General features: G+C 42.2%; 1 protein-coding gene across 1 annotated transcript; it reads right to left on the bottom strand.

Moving 5' to 3' along the window:
- Positions 1-722: 722 nt before the first annotated feature.
- On the bottom strand, positions 723-17,912 carry ndufa13 (NADH:ubiquinone oxidoreductase subunit A13). The gene is made up of 5 exons (XM_072594376.1): positions 17,786-17,912; positions 10,602-10,680; positions 7,852-7,923; positions 2,038-2,107; positions 723-956 (listed from the first exon to the last, which is right to left on the bottom strand). The coding sequence occupies exons 1-5, from the start codon at positions 17,877-17,879 to the stop codon at positions 837-839; spliced, it is 435 nt and encodes a 144-aa protein (XP_072450477.1). The 5' UTR covers positions 17,880-17,912; the 3' UTR covers positions 723-836.
- Positions 17,913-18,189: the final 277 nt, after the last annotated feature.

Here is an 18,189-nt window from a genome sequence, read left to right as displayed (position 1 = left end):
ATTACCATTTGTAGAAGACTGTTCCAAGCATTCAGACAGATTGGCTCTCGTTCACCAAATGGTGAAAGGGCAGCATAGAAACTCAGTGGTCAGTATTGCTGTCTCTCAGCATCAGGGACCTAGATATCATCCCACTCTTAGTTGACTGTGTGAATTTTGCACATTTCCTCCCACAGTCCAAAGATGTGCAGGTTAGATGGGTTGACCTTGCTAAATTGCCCATAGTATCCAAGCATGTTCAGGCTAGGTCAATTAGCCATGGGAAATGCAACATTTATTGGATAGATAGGCAGGTGGGTCAGGCTGGGATGCTCTTTGGAGGGTCGGTGTGGATCAGATGAGCTGAATGGCCTTCTTCCACACTGTAGGGATTCTATTAGAAAAAACCTCTCCTGAGTGGTTTGGCCCTAATTCTTGGACTATGCCTGTGAGTTCTAAATTCCCCAACCAGTAGAAATAGTTAATCTTTATTGACCCCGTCTTTTCCTGTTAATACCGTGAAGATTTCGATCAGATCCTTCCTTAACCTTCTAAACTCTGGAGAAATCAGGTCTGATTTGTCTAATCTCTTCTCAAAAATTAAGCCTTGAAGTCCAGATATTATTCTTGCAAACTGATGTCGTACTCCCTCCTTCTTGATGAGATAGAAGGTAGAAATCTCTCTATTGCCTTTTACACAGATCAAACCAATTTCTTAATGATGCAAAATGAACACAAGTAGCTTCCAATATACATAAGTCAGTTTTAATAATATCACACTTCGGGACACAGTTCTTCTGAAGGGCTTCTTTAAGGAGCCAAAGATCAAATCCTCTGTCAAAGTTCTCAAAGGGCAATCACACGTACCACTGGAACCCATATTTTGCTCTGAGGTATTCTTCCTCTGGTCGTAAGTTAAACAGCTCCTCCACTGTCGGTGTGGTCCAGCGATCAGAGTTGTAAACACTCTCACCAACCTGCAACACAATATACATCCAAACCGTCACTTACATCAAAATGAAACTGCCCATAATCCACCATCATTTCAATCATGTTGCAAGGATTCACTAGATTGATGGGGGGGGGGGTCAGGTGGAATAAACTCTACTTATATCCCTTCAAGTTTCAAAGATTGAGAGCTCACCCAGCTGAGATGTTTAAAATGTTCATAGGATACAATAGGAGAAAACAGTTTTCGCTAATGGGGAAGATTAAGAACAATGAGGCAAAATCCCAAGATAAAACTGTTCAAAGGCAAAAAAAATCAGGTTTGTTGGCATCAGGGATACAAAAGAAAACTGCAGCTACAATCTAACCGAATGATGTATGGGCCTGAGGGGCTGAATTTTATTCCTTTTATTATGACACCCATGTTTGAAGTGATAGAAGCACCAAACAAAAGTACAAAAACCACCAACCTGCCGCAAGAACCTCCTGCAGCCCTAACTGTAGAAGGATGCCCTGCCTCAATGTAAATTACTTACTGACATTACTTATATTGTCAATCCATTTTCTTTTTGACGTGTTGAGACTTACAAGTTTTGAGTGACAATCAAGACAAAGAGAGAGGATGTTTTCACAGCATCAACGTGGGCTAGTTTCAAACGCAAATTCCTACCCAACACAAAAAATCAGGAGCGTGACACTCTCCACTGGAAGCTGCCATCACGCAAGCAGCTTAACGTCCAGGACAAACATAGCCCTCTTGATTGATACCCCCTGCCTCCCAACTTAAAACTTCAACTGCTTCAGCACTGACACAGTAACAACATTGCATATCATCTCTAAGATGCACTGCAGCAACTCGTTAAAGTTTCTTTGACAACACTTTCCAAACCACAGGATCTACCGCCTAGAATTAGGGCAGCAGATGCATAGGAAGACAACCACCTGCAAGTTCCCCTCCAAACCAAACAACATCCTGACTTGGAAATATATCGTTGTTCCTTCAACATTGCTGGGACAAAGTCTGGTCACTCGTGCTCACATCCCATGGATATTTTTAAAAATGCAGCACTATTATTGCGTTGTTACAAAATAAAGGCATGCCTTATTTACCTTCCAGCCTGGAACATCCTTCATAATTTTAGCCTCTTCCTCAAGATTCTCCCTTAATAGACGCAGAGTCCTTAGAAAAAAAAAAGTGACAGAGAATAAGAGAAATGAAAGCAAAAATAGAAGCCAAAAAAAAACCTCAAACGATTTAATTTTTGTTTTACCTAGGCAAAGGTTTATGGTCAAATTAGATGTTTATTCAACAATATGCATTTAACAGTATTAACTGAGGAACAAATATCCTACTTTCCTCAAATCTGCCCATTGTGTCTTCAGGAATCAGAAATGAAATTAGCTTCATGACCCCCAATCATATTCTATAATGTCCTGTTTTGGATTAATTAGAACAACATTAGGAGTACGACTTTGTGTTGAAGTTTGGGTGGAGTATTCCCTTTAGGGTTAGATTGTATGGAAACTATCGGGATTCTATCTTTAGCTGTAGAACTAATGCTGATGTATTCTTTAAATTCACCCGACAGTTTTTTGAACGCCTTTCCATTCAAATCTCTTGAATCTTTTATTTATAGCACAAAGAAAAGCTTTTGAATAGGAAATTGTGTCATATAGTTAACTACTACCACACAAACTAATTCCACTATTCCATTCTCTATTCTATGTCACTCCCACCCCATAGTATGCCATTATCCCCATTAACTTCACCCCTTCCCTCACAGAACCAAACTCTTTGAAGCCAGGATAATTGGGTTCTCAGCTTGTGTTACTTCACTTTGTTATAATACAACATGAACACCTCCACTTTGGCCACTGATAGCTACACGTGCATCACAAGCTCCAGTGTTTCCAGGTCTCTGTGAGTACCAGTGTTACCCACTAAACAAACCTCCCAATCCAGGAAATGGGGAAAGGAGAGAGAGTAACAATACAGAATCCACTTAGTAGTGCATTCATCTGAGCGGTGAGAGTCACTCTTCACTATGAAGCACAAGGACCATTTGATTTCTCAGTGAAATTCGAGAAATTCACAGACCAGGTGGCGGCCATTTGGCCCATTATATTGGTGTCAGCAATGTGCTACATCAAACCAAAACAGTGATTCCACTGATCTGCAGTCTCCCCACTGTCCATCTCTTTGTTTCAAATATTCCTCCACATTTCCCTTCATGAAGGTGTGTTGATCTCTGCTGCAATGACTATCTCTGGGAAAGCAACCCCAAGTTCCCAGCAGGAATGGAACTGCTCACAAAGGGATAGTGAAAGCCAGGACGTTTGCTGATTATCAGATCTTGCAGGAGGCAGAGCTTGGGGCAACAAAATTACTGTGTACTTAACACGGCCCCACACTTCCTCATCCTATATCTCTCGAGAATCCTGCTGCTGGAAACAAAATATATTTTCTCTGGCACTTTACTTAAAACTTGTAGCATTTACTTCGAACACAGATCATAAGATGCAGGAGCAGAATTAGGCCATTTGGCCTATCAATACTGCCCCATCATTCAATCATGGCTAATGATGTTTTTCAACTCCATTCTCCTGACCTCCCCCTCCTGAAACCTCTGATCCCCTTACCAATCTAGAACCTTTCTATCTCTGCTTTAAACACACCCAATGACTTGGCCACCACAGATCTCTGCAGAAATGAGTTCAACAGATTAACCACCCTCTAGCTGAAGAAATTCCTCCTCATCTCAGTTCTAAAGGGTCAGCTGTGCCCTCGGGTCCTAGTCTCTCCTACCACTGGAAACATCTTCACCATGTCCACTCTATCCAGGCCTCTCAGTATTGAGAGTTTCAATGAAATACCTTTCATCCTTCTAAACTCTATCAATTACAGACCCAATGTCCTCAACCACTTCTCGTGAGAAGTCCTTCATCCCCAGGGTTATTCTGGTAAATTCCTCTGGACCCTCCTTGGCCAATACATCTTTCATTAGATATGGACCCAAAACTGCACACAATATTCCAAATGCTAACCAGAGCTGAAAAATGTGTTCCTGCTCCTTGGATGCTGCCTGACCTGCTGCACTTTTCCAGCAACACATTTTTCAGCTCTGATCTCCAGCATCTGCAGTCCTCACTTTCTCCTGAATGCTAACCAGGGCCTTATACAATCCTAGCAGTACATCTCTGCTCTTGTATTCTAGTGATGAAATAAAAGCCAATATTGCATTTGCCTTCCTCACTGTCAACTGAACCTACATGTTAACTTTAAGAGAATTCTGAACTAGGATTCCTAAAAGCACCTTTGTGCTTCAGATTTCTGAAGCCTTTCACCATTTAGAAAATAGTCTACATCTCTATTCTTTCTACTAAAGCGCATAACCTCACTCTTTCCTTCAGTGTATTCCATCTGCCACTTCTTTACCGACTCTTCTAGCCTGTCCAAGTCTTTCTGCAGCCTCCCCACTTGCTAAACACTACCCGTCCCTTCACCTATTTTTGTCTCATATGCTAACTTAGCAGCAATGCGATCAGTTCCTTCGTCCAGATTGTTAATGTATAATGCAAATAGTTGTGGCCCCAAAACAGACCCCTGCAGAATTCTACGAGTCAGCAGCTGCCACCCTGAAAAAACCCCCTTTATCTCCACTCTCTGCTTTTTACCAGTCAGCCAATGCTCCATTCATGCCTCTAATATCACCTCTTATTTTATTTAGCAGCCTCCTGTGTGGCACTTTTTCAAAGGCCTTCTGGAAATCCAAATAGATCTCATCCACTGGCTCTTTGTCTAACTTACTCGTTACCTCCTCAAAAGAATTTTAACAGATTTGTCAGGCATGACCTACCCTTGACGAAGCTGTGCTGACTCAGCTCTAATTTACCTACACTACCTAATATTCCGCAATCTCATCCTTAATAACAGACTCTGAAATCTTACCAACAACCAAGGTAAGGCTAACTAGCCTTTAGTTTCCGGTCTTCTGCCTCTCTTCCTTCTTAAACAGGGGTATTACATAAGCCATTTCCCACTCCTCTGGACACTCCCTGACTTGTGGTTTCAGGGTAATACTGCCTCCAAAAATCACCTCAGCTATCTTCTTCAGAGCTCTGGGGTGTAGTCCATCTGGTCCAGGTGATTTACCCACCTTCAGTATTTTTAGCTTTCCCAGCACCTTCTTAGCGATGGGCACTGCGTTTACCTCTGCCCCCGACTCTCGAAGTTCTCGTACACTGGTGTCTTCCACTGTGAAGACTGATGCAAAGTACCTATTCAGTTCCTCCACCATTTCATTGCTCCCCATGACTACCTCTCCTATGCTGGTTTTTAAATCCTCTTGCTTGCCACCAATCTTCACCACATAGCATGCATTTCATTTTTATGCTGTCCCTGACCTCCCTTGTCAGCCATGGTTATCACATCCTCCCCTTTGTATGTTTCTTTATTCTTGGAATGAATTTCTGCTGTGCCTCCTGAATTATCCCCAGAAACTCCTGCCATTGCTGCTCCTGTTCTTTCCTACTAGGCTCCCCTTCCAATCAACCCCAGCTTTTCCCTCTCAAACTGCAGGGTGAATTTTATCATATTATGGTCATTGCCCTCTAAGACTTCCTTCAACTTCAGCTCCCGAATCAAGTTTACCTCATTACACATCACCAAATCCAGAAATTCCTGTTCCCTAGTGGAATCTACCACAAGCTGCTCCAAAAACTCGCTCAGACATTTCACAAATTCCTTTTCTTGACATGCACTACCAAACTGATTTTCCCAGTCCATCTGCATATTGAAGCCTCCCATGATTATTGTAATAGTGCCTTTCTTACATATCTTTTTTATTTCCCAATTTATTTTCTTCCCATTCATCCTGACCACTACTGGGAAGCTTTTACACAACTCCCATCAGAGTCATTTTTTCCCTTTCCAGTCCCTCAACTTTATCTGCAGATCCAAGCCTTCCGACTCTAAATCGTTTCTTGCTATTGATTTATTTTCATCTCTTTCAAACAAGAGAACACCAGTCCTCCTACCCACCTACTTGTCCTTTGAATAGAATGTGTATCCTTGGATATTTAGTTCTTAGCACCGATCCTCTTGCAGCCACGTCTGTGATACCCACAACATTGAAACTGGCAAATACAATCTGTACTACAAACTCATTTCCCTTGCTTTGTATACTGCATGCATTTAAATACAACACCCCCAGTCCTGTGTTGACTGCCCCCCTTCTCGTAGTTGCCCCCTTGCCTGCTGTGCCTGGAGTTAGATTCCTGACCCTTTCTATACTCTGTCCTATTGCTTAGTCTGGAAACTTTAATAACTTCAACTGAACCCTCCCCCACTTTAACTTCTTCCATAAAGCTGAACCCATACCTTCTCTATTTAGTTTAAAGCCCTATTCGCAGCCAGAGTTATGCGATCCCTAAGGATTCTGGTCCCAGCATGATTCAAGTGGGCCATGTCCCATCAGAACAGCTCGTTCCTTCCTCAGTACTATTGCCAATGTCCCTTGAATTTGAATCTGCTGCTTCTATACCAAATGTTTGAGCTACGCATTTACCTCTTTAATCTTGTTGACCCTGTGCCAATTCGCTCATAGCTCAGGTAGTCACCCAGAGATTACGACCTTTATGGTTCTACTTTTTAAATTTAGCCCCTTACTGCTCATATTGCTGCAGCAGAGCCGCTTACAATATTGTTGGCATCTGCATGGACTACTACAACTGGATCCTTCCCCTCCCACTCCAAGTTTCTCTGCAGATGTAATATCCTGAACCTGGGCATCAGACAGGCAACACAGCCCTCAGAACTCTCAATCCTGCCCACAGAGAACAGTGTCTATTCCCCTGACTATATTATCCCTGATTAGATTTCTCTTTTCTTCCTGCTCTTGAATGGGTCCCTGGAACACGGTGCTATGATCAGTTTGCTCATTCTTCCTACAACTCCCATTCATCTGCATAGGGAACAAGAATCTCAAACCTGTTAGCTCCATCTCCTGGATGTCTCTACTTGCCTCGCTGGCAGTCATACCCTCCTACTATTGACGACTGACCGAATTGGAGGTAGTTAATCCAAGGAGTGCGACTGTCTGCTGAAACAGCGCCCAGGTAGCTCTCTCCCTCCCTGGTGTTCAAAACCTCAGACTCCAGCTCATCAACTCTGAGCCAGATCCTCAAGCAATTGACATTTGCTGCAGATGTGGTCACTATGAACCACAATGGGGCCCACCAGCTCCCACATTATACAGTTATAACACCGCCTGGGTCTGCAGCTCTTATTATAACTACATAGTTCTTCATTTGATTTTTAAAACTTTCATTCTGCTCTTTTAGTTTGTAATCTTTAAATATTTCCCCTGTTTACTTTCAATCAGAAAGTAACCTATAAAATGGCTTGTCAAATTACTTGCTATCACCAACCTATGAATTTATGGTTTACTCGTGATGTTACTTTTGTGCTGGGCCCCTTATCCTGGGATTCAATTTATCCTGTTAAAATAATCTTACAAACTATGAGCCAAAGAAAAAAAAAGCAAGCAAAAAGCACCTCTTTGCCATTGCATTGAATTCCCACGTTGCCTCCAAATTCCCTGAACTACACACTCACTCAGGCTGTTTCCCACTCTGGATGGGATCTCTTCTTCATGACCATGTGAAGCTTCCTGATTGTAGCACTATTCAGTGTGTCACACAAGCTGCTGCTTCATAGCATGACCTTTATAAGCATACACATTTTATATCAGACCTTCAGAATGACATGCTTGGTGGTATAAGTTGCAGTTACAACCAATAAGCTAAGCTCTCCAAACCAACCATTAGACTCTGACTGACTCAAGCCTGCCTTTATTTCACACGAGCTGGACTTTCTGGTTCTAAAAAGGGTCCCACACACTTTCCAACTCATCTCTGACTTGCCTTCTATCCTGTTCAGCATACAGTAGAGGTAGCAATGCGATACGGGCTTCCAGATCTTCGATTTGCAGGCGTCTGGGGGGAAAAAAAATACATAACAGGAAACCTGTAACCAAAGATTAAAATGGAAGAAAAGTTTGTAAAACCAGGAATTAAAACTGATTCTTGGAAGCAGAAAATTATCTATTACCATGAGATGAAACATAAAATTAGGTCTTAAGGTACAAACGCCACTTGGGAATAACATGGCAAGAGTAGGAAGAAAGAATTTGCATTTCCATAGCGTCTTTCCCAAAATGTTCTTTGTCACATAGCTAACGACATACTTGAAGTGCAATCTTTATTGTAATTAGGAAAAGCAGCAGCCAACCTGTACACAATAAGATCCCACAAACAGCAAGGTGATTACACACAGTGTATGATTTAGAAATGTTTGTTGGGGGATAAATATTGGCCAAGACAGTATCGAGAACTGCCCCACCCTTCTTTAAAATAAAGCTGGTCAATCTTTCACAAAGAGGTTAATGCCTCATCAACCTTTGAGTTCATAATTGACCTCCTGTGGAAACTTCCAATTTGTGAGTCTTATGAAATCAAAAATCACATGACACCAGGTCAAGTCCAACAGGTTTATTTGACGTCACAATTAAGGAGTAGGGTTCCAAAAGCTTGTGATTTCAAATAAACCTGTTGGACTATCACCTGGTGTCATGTGACATCTGACTTTGTCCACCCCAGTCCAACAGCAGCACCTCCACATCGTGATTCTGATGGACATGGTACCCTGCTACAGAATGGATATTAATACAATGGAAGAAGTTGGAGTAGATAGTCACTATAAATCAAAGTTTACACTTATAAACGTTTTTGTAAGTTAGGCTTTTTCATCCCACTAGAACCTATAAGATCTTCAAATCTACAAAGGCATTCGACCAGCTGAATAATCCCAGATGATTTCCCTGGTCAGAGAGACAGAAACATGGCCACAAGAATAGGATAATCACCAAATTAGCTCAGGGAAGTTAGAATGTGAAATTCTCTAGCATAAGCTACTTTTAACTACAGCCATGCATTTTTTTAAAAAGAAAGATAAATAAATTGGTTTAAAAAGATCAAAATTAAAAGATTTGGGGCGATGAACAGAATTTCTCCATGGAGAAATCACATGGAAAATTCTCTTATTTCCCAAGGTGAAGTCGATCCTTTGACCTCCAAAGGGCTGTAAATGATTCTAAAGCTGTGGAATCTTTGACAATAGTTAGTCAATTTCATTAAAACTACAGCAGAAGCAGACAGTCTGTGCACACCACACTTTCCAGAAGAGGGCACCAGAGAGAATCCCTTACGTTGCATAACATCCTTCAGTCCATCACCCAGTGTCTGTGCTTTGAAAAAGATAGCCAATTATTCCCAGCTCCTGCTGATAAACCAAACCAAAGAACATTTCCCCTTCAAGTTCTGGTGGGTTTTCAACTACTCCCTAGCAGAGCAATCTCTAGCTGACTATAATAGCTGCCTTGGCCGTGATCAGCAAACGCCACAGAATTTAAAAGAATGTGGTGGTGGAGGGTTGTTTTTCAGACTGGAGGCCTGTGACCAGTGGAGTGCCACAAGGATCGGTGCTGGGCCCTCTACTTTTCATCATTTATATAAATGACTTGGATGTGAACATAGGGGGTATAGTTAGTAAGTTTGCAGATGACATCAAAATTGGAGGTGTAGTGGACTGCGAAGGTTACCTCAGATTACAACGGGATCTTGATCAGATGGGCCAATGGGCTGAGAAGTTTCATTTAGATAAATGTGAGGTGCTGCATTTTGGGAAAGCAAATCTTAGCAGGACTTATACACTTAATGGTAAGGTCCTAGGGAGTGTTGCTAAGTAAAGCGACCTTGGAGTGCAGGTTCATAGCTCCTTGAAAGTAGAGTCCCAGGTAGATAGGATAGTGAAGAAGGCGTTTGGTATGAGTTCCATTATTGGTCAGAGCATTGAGTACAGGAGTTGGGAGGTCATGTTGCAGCTGTACAGGACATTGGTTAGGCCACTGTTGGAATATTGTGTGTAATTCTGGTGTCTTTCCTATTGGAAGGATGTGATGAAACTTGAAAGGGTTCAGAAAAATTTAAAAGGATGTTGCCAGGGTTGGAGGATTTGAGCTATAGGAAGAGACTGAATAGGCTGTGACTGTTTTCCCTGGAGCGTTGAAGGCTGACAGGTGACCTTATTGAGGTTTATAAAATCATGAGGTGCATGTATAGCATAAATAGATAAAGTCTTTTCACTGGGGCCAGGGAGTCCAGAACTAGAAAGCATAGGTTTAGGGTGAGAGGGGAAAGATATAAAAGAGACCTAGGGGGCAACTTTTTCACACAGAGGGTGGTGCGTATATGGAATGAGCTGCCAGAGGGAGTAGTGGAGGCTGGTACAATTCCAATATTTAAAAAGCATCTGGATGGGTATACGAATATGAAGGTTTTAGAGGGATATGCAAACGGGACTAGATTAGATTGGGATATCTGGTCAGCATGGATGAGTTGGACCGAAGGGATGTACAGCACAGAAACAGACCCTATGACACTAACAGAAATTGAACCTGAGACTCTCCTCAAAGAGAAGGGAAAGGAAGTTTGTAGAACATTCCTCCAAAGCAAGGGGTTAGGAAAATAAAAAGCTGAGATGAGTTTTAACTTTAAAAAGTTAAGACATAACTGCTTTAATTAAGCCAGAATTAAACACTTTTAGAGCAACTTACCTTCTCTCCCTGTTCCACTTGAACAGCCTCCAGTATCCAAAGATTAAAACCCCAATTCCAATCCCAAACATGCTATAACCTAAAACACATAATAATACACTGCTAGTGACTACAGTGAAGAAACAGGAAGTATTATTTAGCAGCATCAGAGGAGAGAGTAATAGCATTAACATCTCAGGTCAGTATCCTTTGATTAGACTTGGCAGGAGTTGGAAGGTAACAGAGGCAGAAATAGTTAGGAAGGGAAAACAAGGAAGGTCAGTGACAGGCTGGAATGCAGGAGAGATTAAAATGACAAAAGTGAAAGTTACAAGGCCAAAGGAGATAACAATAGCAGAATCATAGAATAGTGTGGAAACAGGTCATTCAGCCCATCGGATCCACACTGACTCTCTAAAGGGCATCCCACAAAGAGACCCACCCTGTAATCCTGCATTTTCCGTAGTCAATAGCCGAACGGCCTGCTTCTACACTATACGGATTCTGTGATCTCTGAGTAGCGAGGGACTTGAACCCAAGCCTTCTAGCTCAGAGATAGGTCATTACCAATGTGCTACAAGAGTTCCCATTCCTTGATATAGTGTCCTAGGTTCAAACACCTTCAGCTGTTTCAAAAACATTCCCTCCATCACAAGGTCAGAAGTGAAGATGTTCACATCTGATGGTGAAGTATTCAGCACCATTTGCCACTCTTCAGGTACTGAAGCAAGTTCATGTTAATTGTAACAAGATCTGGATAATATGTAGGCTTGGACTAACAAGTGGCAAATAACATTTTTACCATACAAGTGCTGTGCAATGACCATTTCAAACAAGAGAAAATCTAACCAATCACCTTTTGCTGCTCAATGATATTCTCACTACTGAATCTCTCACTATCAATTTGTTGAGGTTACAATTCACCATGGAAATACTGTGGCTACAAGAACAGCTCAGAAGCTAAGAATCTGGCAGCAAATAACTCACTTCCTGTTCCCTAAAGCCCACCAACCATCTACAAGGAGTAAGTCTGGAGCGTGATGGAATTCTCCCCATTTGCCTCAATGGGTGTAGCTCCACCAACACAAGATGCTTGACACCATCCAGGACAAAGCAGCAACTTGACTGGCACACATCTAAATATGGGACTCAGTGAGGTCTGCAGATGCTGGAGATCAGAGTTGAGAGTATGTTGCTGGAAAAGCACAGCAGGTCAGACAACATCCAAAAAGCACGAAAGCAGACATTCCTCATGAAGGGCTCCGAAATGTCAATTTTCCTGCTTCTTGGATGCCACTTGACCTGCTGTACTTTTCCAGCAACACACTCTCAACCCCACATCTACAAATATTCCCTCCTTCCACCACCAAGGCTTAGTAGTAGTGATGGTGTGCACTATCTACAAGATGTACTGCAGAAATTCACCAAGGTTCCTTACAGATCACCTTCCAGACCCACAACGACTACCATCCAGAAGGCCATCGGCAGCAAATAAATAGAAAGACAACCACTTTCAAGTTGTCTTCCAATCCACCCACCATCCTGACGTGGAAATATATCACCATTCCTTCAATGTCGTTGGCACAAAATCTTGGATTTCCTTCCCTAAAAGGTCATTGTGGGTCAACATAAAGCACAATCGACTGCAGCGGTTCAACAGGGCAACTCATTCCACCTTCTCAAGGGGCAACTAGGGACTGGCAATAAATGCTGGCCTAACAGTGAAGCCCACATCCCTGAATGAAGGAAAAGTGAGACATCAGGCTTGTGTCAGTAAAACTAAAGTGACCGACACGATTTTCTGTTGACACTGTGGTCCACTTTGAGCAGTAAGCATCACTGGCAAAGTTGGCAGTTATTGCCCGTCTCTTAGTTGTGGTGAGGTGATGGTGATGCAATTGAACAGCAATCCTGGTGAAGGGCTTATGCCTGAAACGTCAACTCTCCTGTTCCTCGGATGCTGTCTGGCCTGCTATACTTTTCCAGCGCCACACTTTTTGACTCTGAACAGCATGCAAGGCTACTTCAGATGACAGCTCAAGTCAGCCACGCTGATGAGAAACTGGAGTCCAAGAGGCTGAGAGGGAATATCAGCCACTGATTTTATTTTCTAATGAGACTATCAGTGAACCCTACAATGGTGTCACAAAAGCTTTTAATTGATTCCAACAGTTTCAAAGTGAACCCAATTTATCCAAAGGGAGTTGAAAACTAGATGGTATAATTTTAAAATGAGAGGAGATTGATTTAAAGGGGACCTGCAGGGAAACCGTTGCACACAGCTTGTATATGGAATGGACTGCCAGGGGAAATGGTCGATGTAGGTACTGTTACAACATTTAAGAGATATTTGGATAGGCACATGATTAGGAAAGATATAGGCCAAGTGCAGGCAAATCGGACAAATTTAGTTTGGGAAACATGGTTGCTATAGACAAATTGGATCGAAGGGTCTGTTTCTGTGCTGATTTGAAATTACGTTCACTGGATCATTATTAATTCAGTTCTGAAACAAAAGAAAACTACTGTGGATTCTGGAAACCTGAAATAAAAACAAGTGCTGGAGAACCTCAGGTCTGTCAGCATCTGTGGAGTATAAAAGTAGGGAAGTGTGGTTGCAACTGTACGAGGCATTGGTGAAACCCGTCTGGAGGAGTAGTGTAAACAGCTTTGGTCGCCTTATTTGAGGAAGGATATAATTGCACTGGAGGCAGTTCAGAGAAGGTTCACAAGATTAATTCCAGTGATGAGAGGCTTGTCATCTGATACGAGATTATGTTTAGGCCGATACTTGTTAGAGTTTAGAAAGATATGAGGAGAGTTAATGGGAGGTATACAAGATACTAAAGGGGATTGATAAAATAGAGAGGATCTTTCCCCTTATGGAGTAATTTGAGCGAGAGGTCACAATTTTAGTGAGGGCTGGCAGATTTAAAACAAATTAGAAGGAATTACTTGTCTCAAAAGGTCACGAACCTATGAAATTCACTACCCTAGAGGGCAGTGGACGTCAAGGCATGGAATCAATTTAAGGAAGAGACAGATATTTTTAATTAGTAATGGGTTAAAGGGTCATGGGAAGGAGCAGAAAAGTGAAGTTGAGACAAAAATGAGCTCAGTTATGATCATATTAAAATGGAATTGTTTACTCCTAGTTCTTATGAGAGACAGAGAGGAACAGAATTAAAGTTCTGAATCCAATAGGATCCCACAGAGCTCAGGCAGAAATTCCTTGGGCTTCATGCTTTGTGGAAGAGTGGAGAGAGAGCAGAGGAGAGGACAGCTGCACCAAGTTAGGCACAGGAGAGGTTGCACAATGGAAGGTGGGAATGATCTCGAGATGGAGAGCTAAAGAGCAGGGCAGACCACTTCAAAATGGCAGAGTTGATAAAGCATGTGGTTGGAAAATGGATAGCAGGTCAGGCAGCATCCAAGGAGCAAGAGAGTCGACATTTCAGGCAGGACACCTTTTCAAAACAGCAGCAATGACATGGAGAACTACATAAAAACTAGTCTCACAGCATTCAATGAGATTACAGTGAGTTTAAATTTAAAAAAATTTAAATGGTGCAAATTCAAACTAGGACTTACTGTAATATTTCAGGTCACCTCACTTTATTGAAAAAAGTTACATAGGGAAACATTATGTCAAAACTTTGGCCAAAGATGCAGGTTTTAAGCCTTAAAGGGGAAAAGCAGGGTAGGGAGGCAGCGAATTTGAGTGAATGCTTTGCAGAGCTAAGGGCATGGGCAACTGAGGGCACAGCCACCAATGATGCTACAGTGAAAATTGGGATTGTTCAATAGGCCAGAATTAGAGCAACACAAATACAAAGATTGCTGGACAAACTTGACAGGTCTTGCAGGCTCTGTGGAGAGACAAAGTTAAAAATCACACAACACCAGGTTATATTCCTACTAGTTTATTTGGAAGTACAAGCTTTTGAAATGTTGCTGCTTCATCAGGTAGCTAGTGGAGTAGGATTATAGCAAAAAATCATAATGTCATACACTTAACAAACCTAGATAGTTGTTAAGTCTTTCATCTTTTAGAATGAGTTGCAGATTTTGATTCATTAACATTTACATATTAAATGGATTGATATCTGCAACCCATTCTAAAAGATGAAAGACTTAACAACTATCTAGGTTTGTTCAATACATCACATCAGTGTATGACACTATGATCTTTTGCTATAAATTCTGTGTCCTATGACCTTACTCCACTAGCTACCTGATGAAGCAGTAACGCTCCAAAAGCTTGTACTACCAAATAAACCAGTTGGACCATAACCTATTGGTGTGCAATTTTAAACTTTGTCCACCCCAGTCCAAAACTGGCACCCCCACATCTGTGGAGAGAGTAGAGTTAACACTTCGAGTTTGGTAAGACTCTTCTTCAGAATGTGTTTCACCAGCATTCTCAGTGTTTGTTTCAGATCACCAGCATCAGCAGTATTTTGCTTTTATTAGAGGAATACATGTCTTGGAAGGATGAGAGCCTGAAGCAGATTACAGAGAAAGAGAGGGGCAAGGTGATTTGACAAAATAATGAATTTTTAAAATGAAAATATTTTTGCTCAATTCAAATATAGGTTTACAAGTACTATTGATGGGCAAACAGGACTAGTGAGAGTTAAGACAGAGTCATTAAGATATACAGCACAGAAACAGATCCTTCGATCCTACTCATCCATGCCGACCTGATATCCTCACCTAAACCAGGCACATTTGCCAGGATTTAGCCTATATCCCTCTAAACCCTTCCTATTCATATACCTGTCCAGATGTCTTTTAAATGTTGGAATTGTACCAGCCTCCACCACTTCCTCTGACAGCTCTTTCCATACACGCACCACCCTCTGCATGTAAATGCTGCCCCCTAGGTTCCTTTTAAATTTTTCCCCTCTCACCTAAACCTGTGTCCTCTACTGTGAAAAGACCTTGTGTATTTACCCTATCCATGCCACTCATGATTTTATAAACTTCTATAAGGTCATCCCTCAGCTTCTGACACTCCAGGGAAAACCGCCCCAGCCGATTCAGCCTCTCCCTGTAGGTCAAATCCTCCAACCCTGGCAACATCTTTGTAAATCTTTTCTGAACCCTTTCAAGTTTCACAACATCCTTCCAAAAGGAGGGAGGGAGACCAGAATTGCATGCAATATTCCAAAAGTGGCCTAACCAATGTTATGTACAGCTGTAACATGACCTCCAAACTCAAATACTCAATACTCTGTCCAATAAAGGAAAGCATACCAAACACCTTCTTCACTATCCTATCTACCTGCGACTCCACTTTCAAGGTGCTATGAACCTGCACTCCAAGGTCTCTTTGTTCAGCAACACTCCCTAGGACCTTACCATTAAATATATAAGCGCTGCTCTGATTTACCCTTTCCAAATTAAACTCCATCTGCCACTCCTCAGTCTTCAGATTTTAAATTGATGGTTTAGAACATGGGAGACCAGCAGGAGGGTATTAGAATATCCAAATTGAGAAAGTAACAAAGTCATGCAACAGCAAATGAGCTGAGACAGGGACAAAGCTGGGAATTATTGCAAACATCGACTTAGCTAATGACATGAATATGAAGTGAAAAACTCATTTCAGAGCCAAATATATCACGGAGGCTACGAACAGATGGGCTTCATCTCAGATTGTCCCCAGGTAGAGCGATGGAGTCGGTAGCTCATGAACTGAGTTTGAAGCAGGATATGAAAAGTGGTTTCGATATTCCAAATAACTAAATGCAGAAATTTTTTGCTCAACCAGCACTGGATATCTAACAACTGGTACTGGAAAGAAAGAGCTGGGTATTGTCAGGCTAATATGAAAACTAGCACTGTCCTTTCAATTGATGTCACCAAGAGCAAACAATGTGAAATGGAGAGAACCAATGACTGATCTTTGGGAAGACATCAAAAGCAAAAGGTGAAGAAACAGGAAGATGGCTCAATGGCAGCTATGATTAGACAGCTAGAAATAAAACCAGATGAGAGCAATAGACTGGAGAGGGAGAGGAGGAGGATTGCATGGTCAACTGTGTCAAACGGTACAGACAGGTTGAGCAGGAATGTCCACAGTCACTTAAAATTTTATTTCTGGTACTGTAGTAGGGTCAGAAAAGGGCAGGGGGTGGGGGAATAGACATCCTAGAAAGATGAATGTAGATTTAAGAGATAACAGAACACCCAAGGAACTTAGAGAAGAAGGGAAGATTAAAACATCAGGTGGCATGTTTAGATTTCTGAGGCAAGACAAACCAAAATCTAAAGATGTGCAGGTTAGGTGAACTAGCCATGCTAAATTGCCCATAGTGTTAAGGGATGTGTAGGAGACAGTGGGCTCTACAGATGGAGATCAGAGTTGACTGTGTGGCTAGAAAAGCACAGCAGGTCAGGCAGCATCCGAGGAGCAGGAAAATCGATGTTTTGGGCCAGATGTGTAGGTTAGGTGTATTAGTTAGGGACAAATGTAGAGTAGGAGAAAGTGAGGACTGCAGATGAATGGGTCTGGCTGAGTTACTCTTCAGAGGTTCAGTGTGGACTTGTTGGGCCTAATGGCTTGTTCCCACACTGTAGGGATTCGTTGACAATCAAAACCAAGAGACAGAGAGGATAGAGTGCTGTCAAGGATTATTCGTCAAGATTGATCAGGAACAAACAGAAGTGGGGGCTCACAGACAAGACAAGCACAAAGAGAAGATAGGAGAGAAAGTGTGCATTCAGGACTTTGGAGAGGGAGAGAAGAATATCATGGAATTATTATGGTGCAGGAGGAGGCCATTCAGCCCACTGTGAATACACTAGCTCTCAAAATGAGTTATCATTTTGTTATCATGAGTTATCATAGTACCATTCTCCTGCCTCTCTGCATAAGCACACGTTATTTCTATTAAGACCACAAGACACAGGAGCATATGTAGGCCATTCGACCCATCACATCTGCTCCAAGACTCAATGGCTGATCTGATAACCCTCAACTCCACTTTCCTGCAATCGCCTTAGAATCCATTATTTCTCTTTTCAGTAATATTATCAAAACTGTGATAGAGCCTCCCTACTCTTGTACTCCAGCTCCCAGGCAATCTCCTGAACGCTCTGGATAATCTGCTCCGTACCTTCAGTGACCTCAAGGTTTCTCTATAATTGGGATTGTGACCAAGTCAGACTGACATGAAGGGGCTCTATCTCCATCCTACCTGACAGTCCTCTCCGGGGGAGGTTTCTCTTGTAATCCACAGGCCCATAGCCCCCCGGAGGCGGTAAGTCCTGCTTCACCTTCAGGGTCGCCATCTTCCTGAAACACCTTCCGGCCTGCGACCGGAAATCCCGCCCAGCCCGCTCCGATTGGCTCTCGCCCCCCCCAACCAGTTGTCAATCACCCTCCAACCAACACACAAAAGGTGGAGTTTATTCCTGTTTTTAATTTCACCCAGTTATTCACAATCCCTCTGCGGTTGATTGCATTTCACTTAATGCGGCATTTGTTGGTCTCTCCAGAGAACTTGCAACAAATTCAGACAAATATAAATGCCAACTTCTAATAAAGTTAAAATAAAACAAGACTGCAGAGACCTGAAACGATCGAGAATAGGTGATTCCC

Source organism: Chiloscyllium punctatum, chromosome 24 (genome assembly GCF_047496795.1).
Source record: "Chiloscyllium punctatum isolate Juve2018m chromosome 24, sChiPun1.3, whole genome shotgun sequence".
Lineage (NCBI taxonomy): Eukaryota > Metazoa > Chordata > Chondrichthyes > Orectolobiformes > Hemiscylliidae > Chiloscyllium > Chiloscyllium punctatum.
Note: the sequence above shows the minus strand (reverse complement) of the source record. Positions and strands in the feature narration are given on the sequence as shown.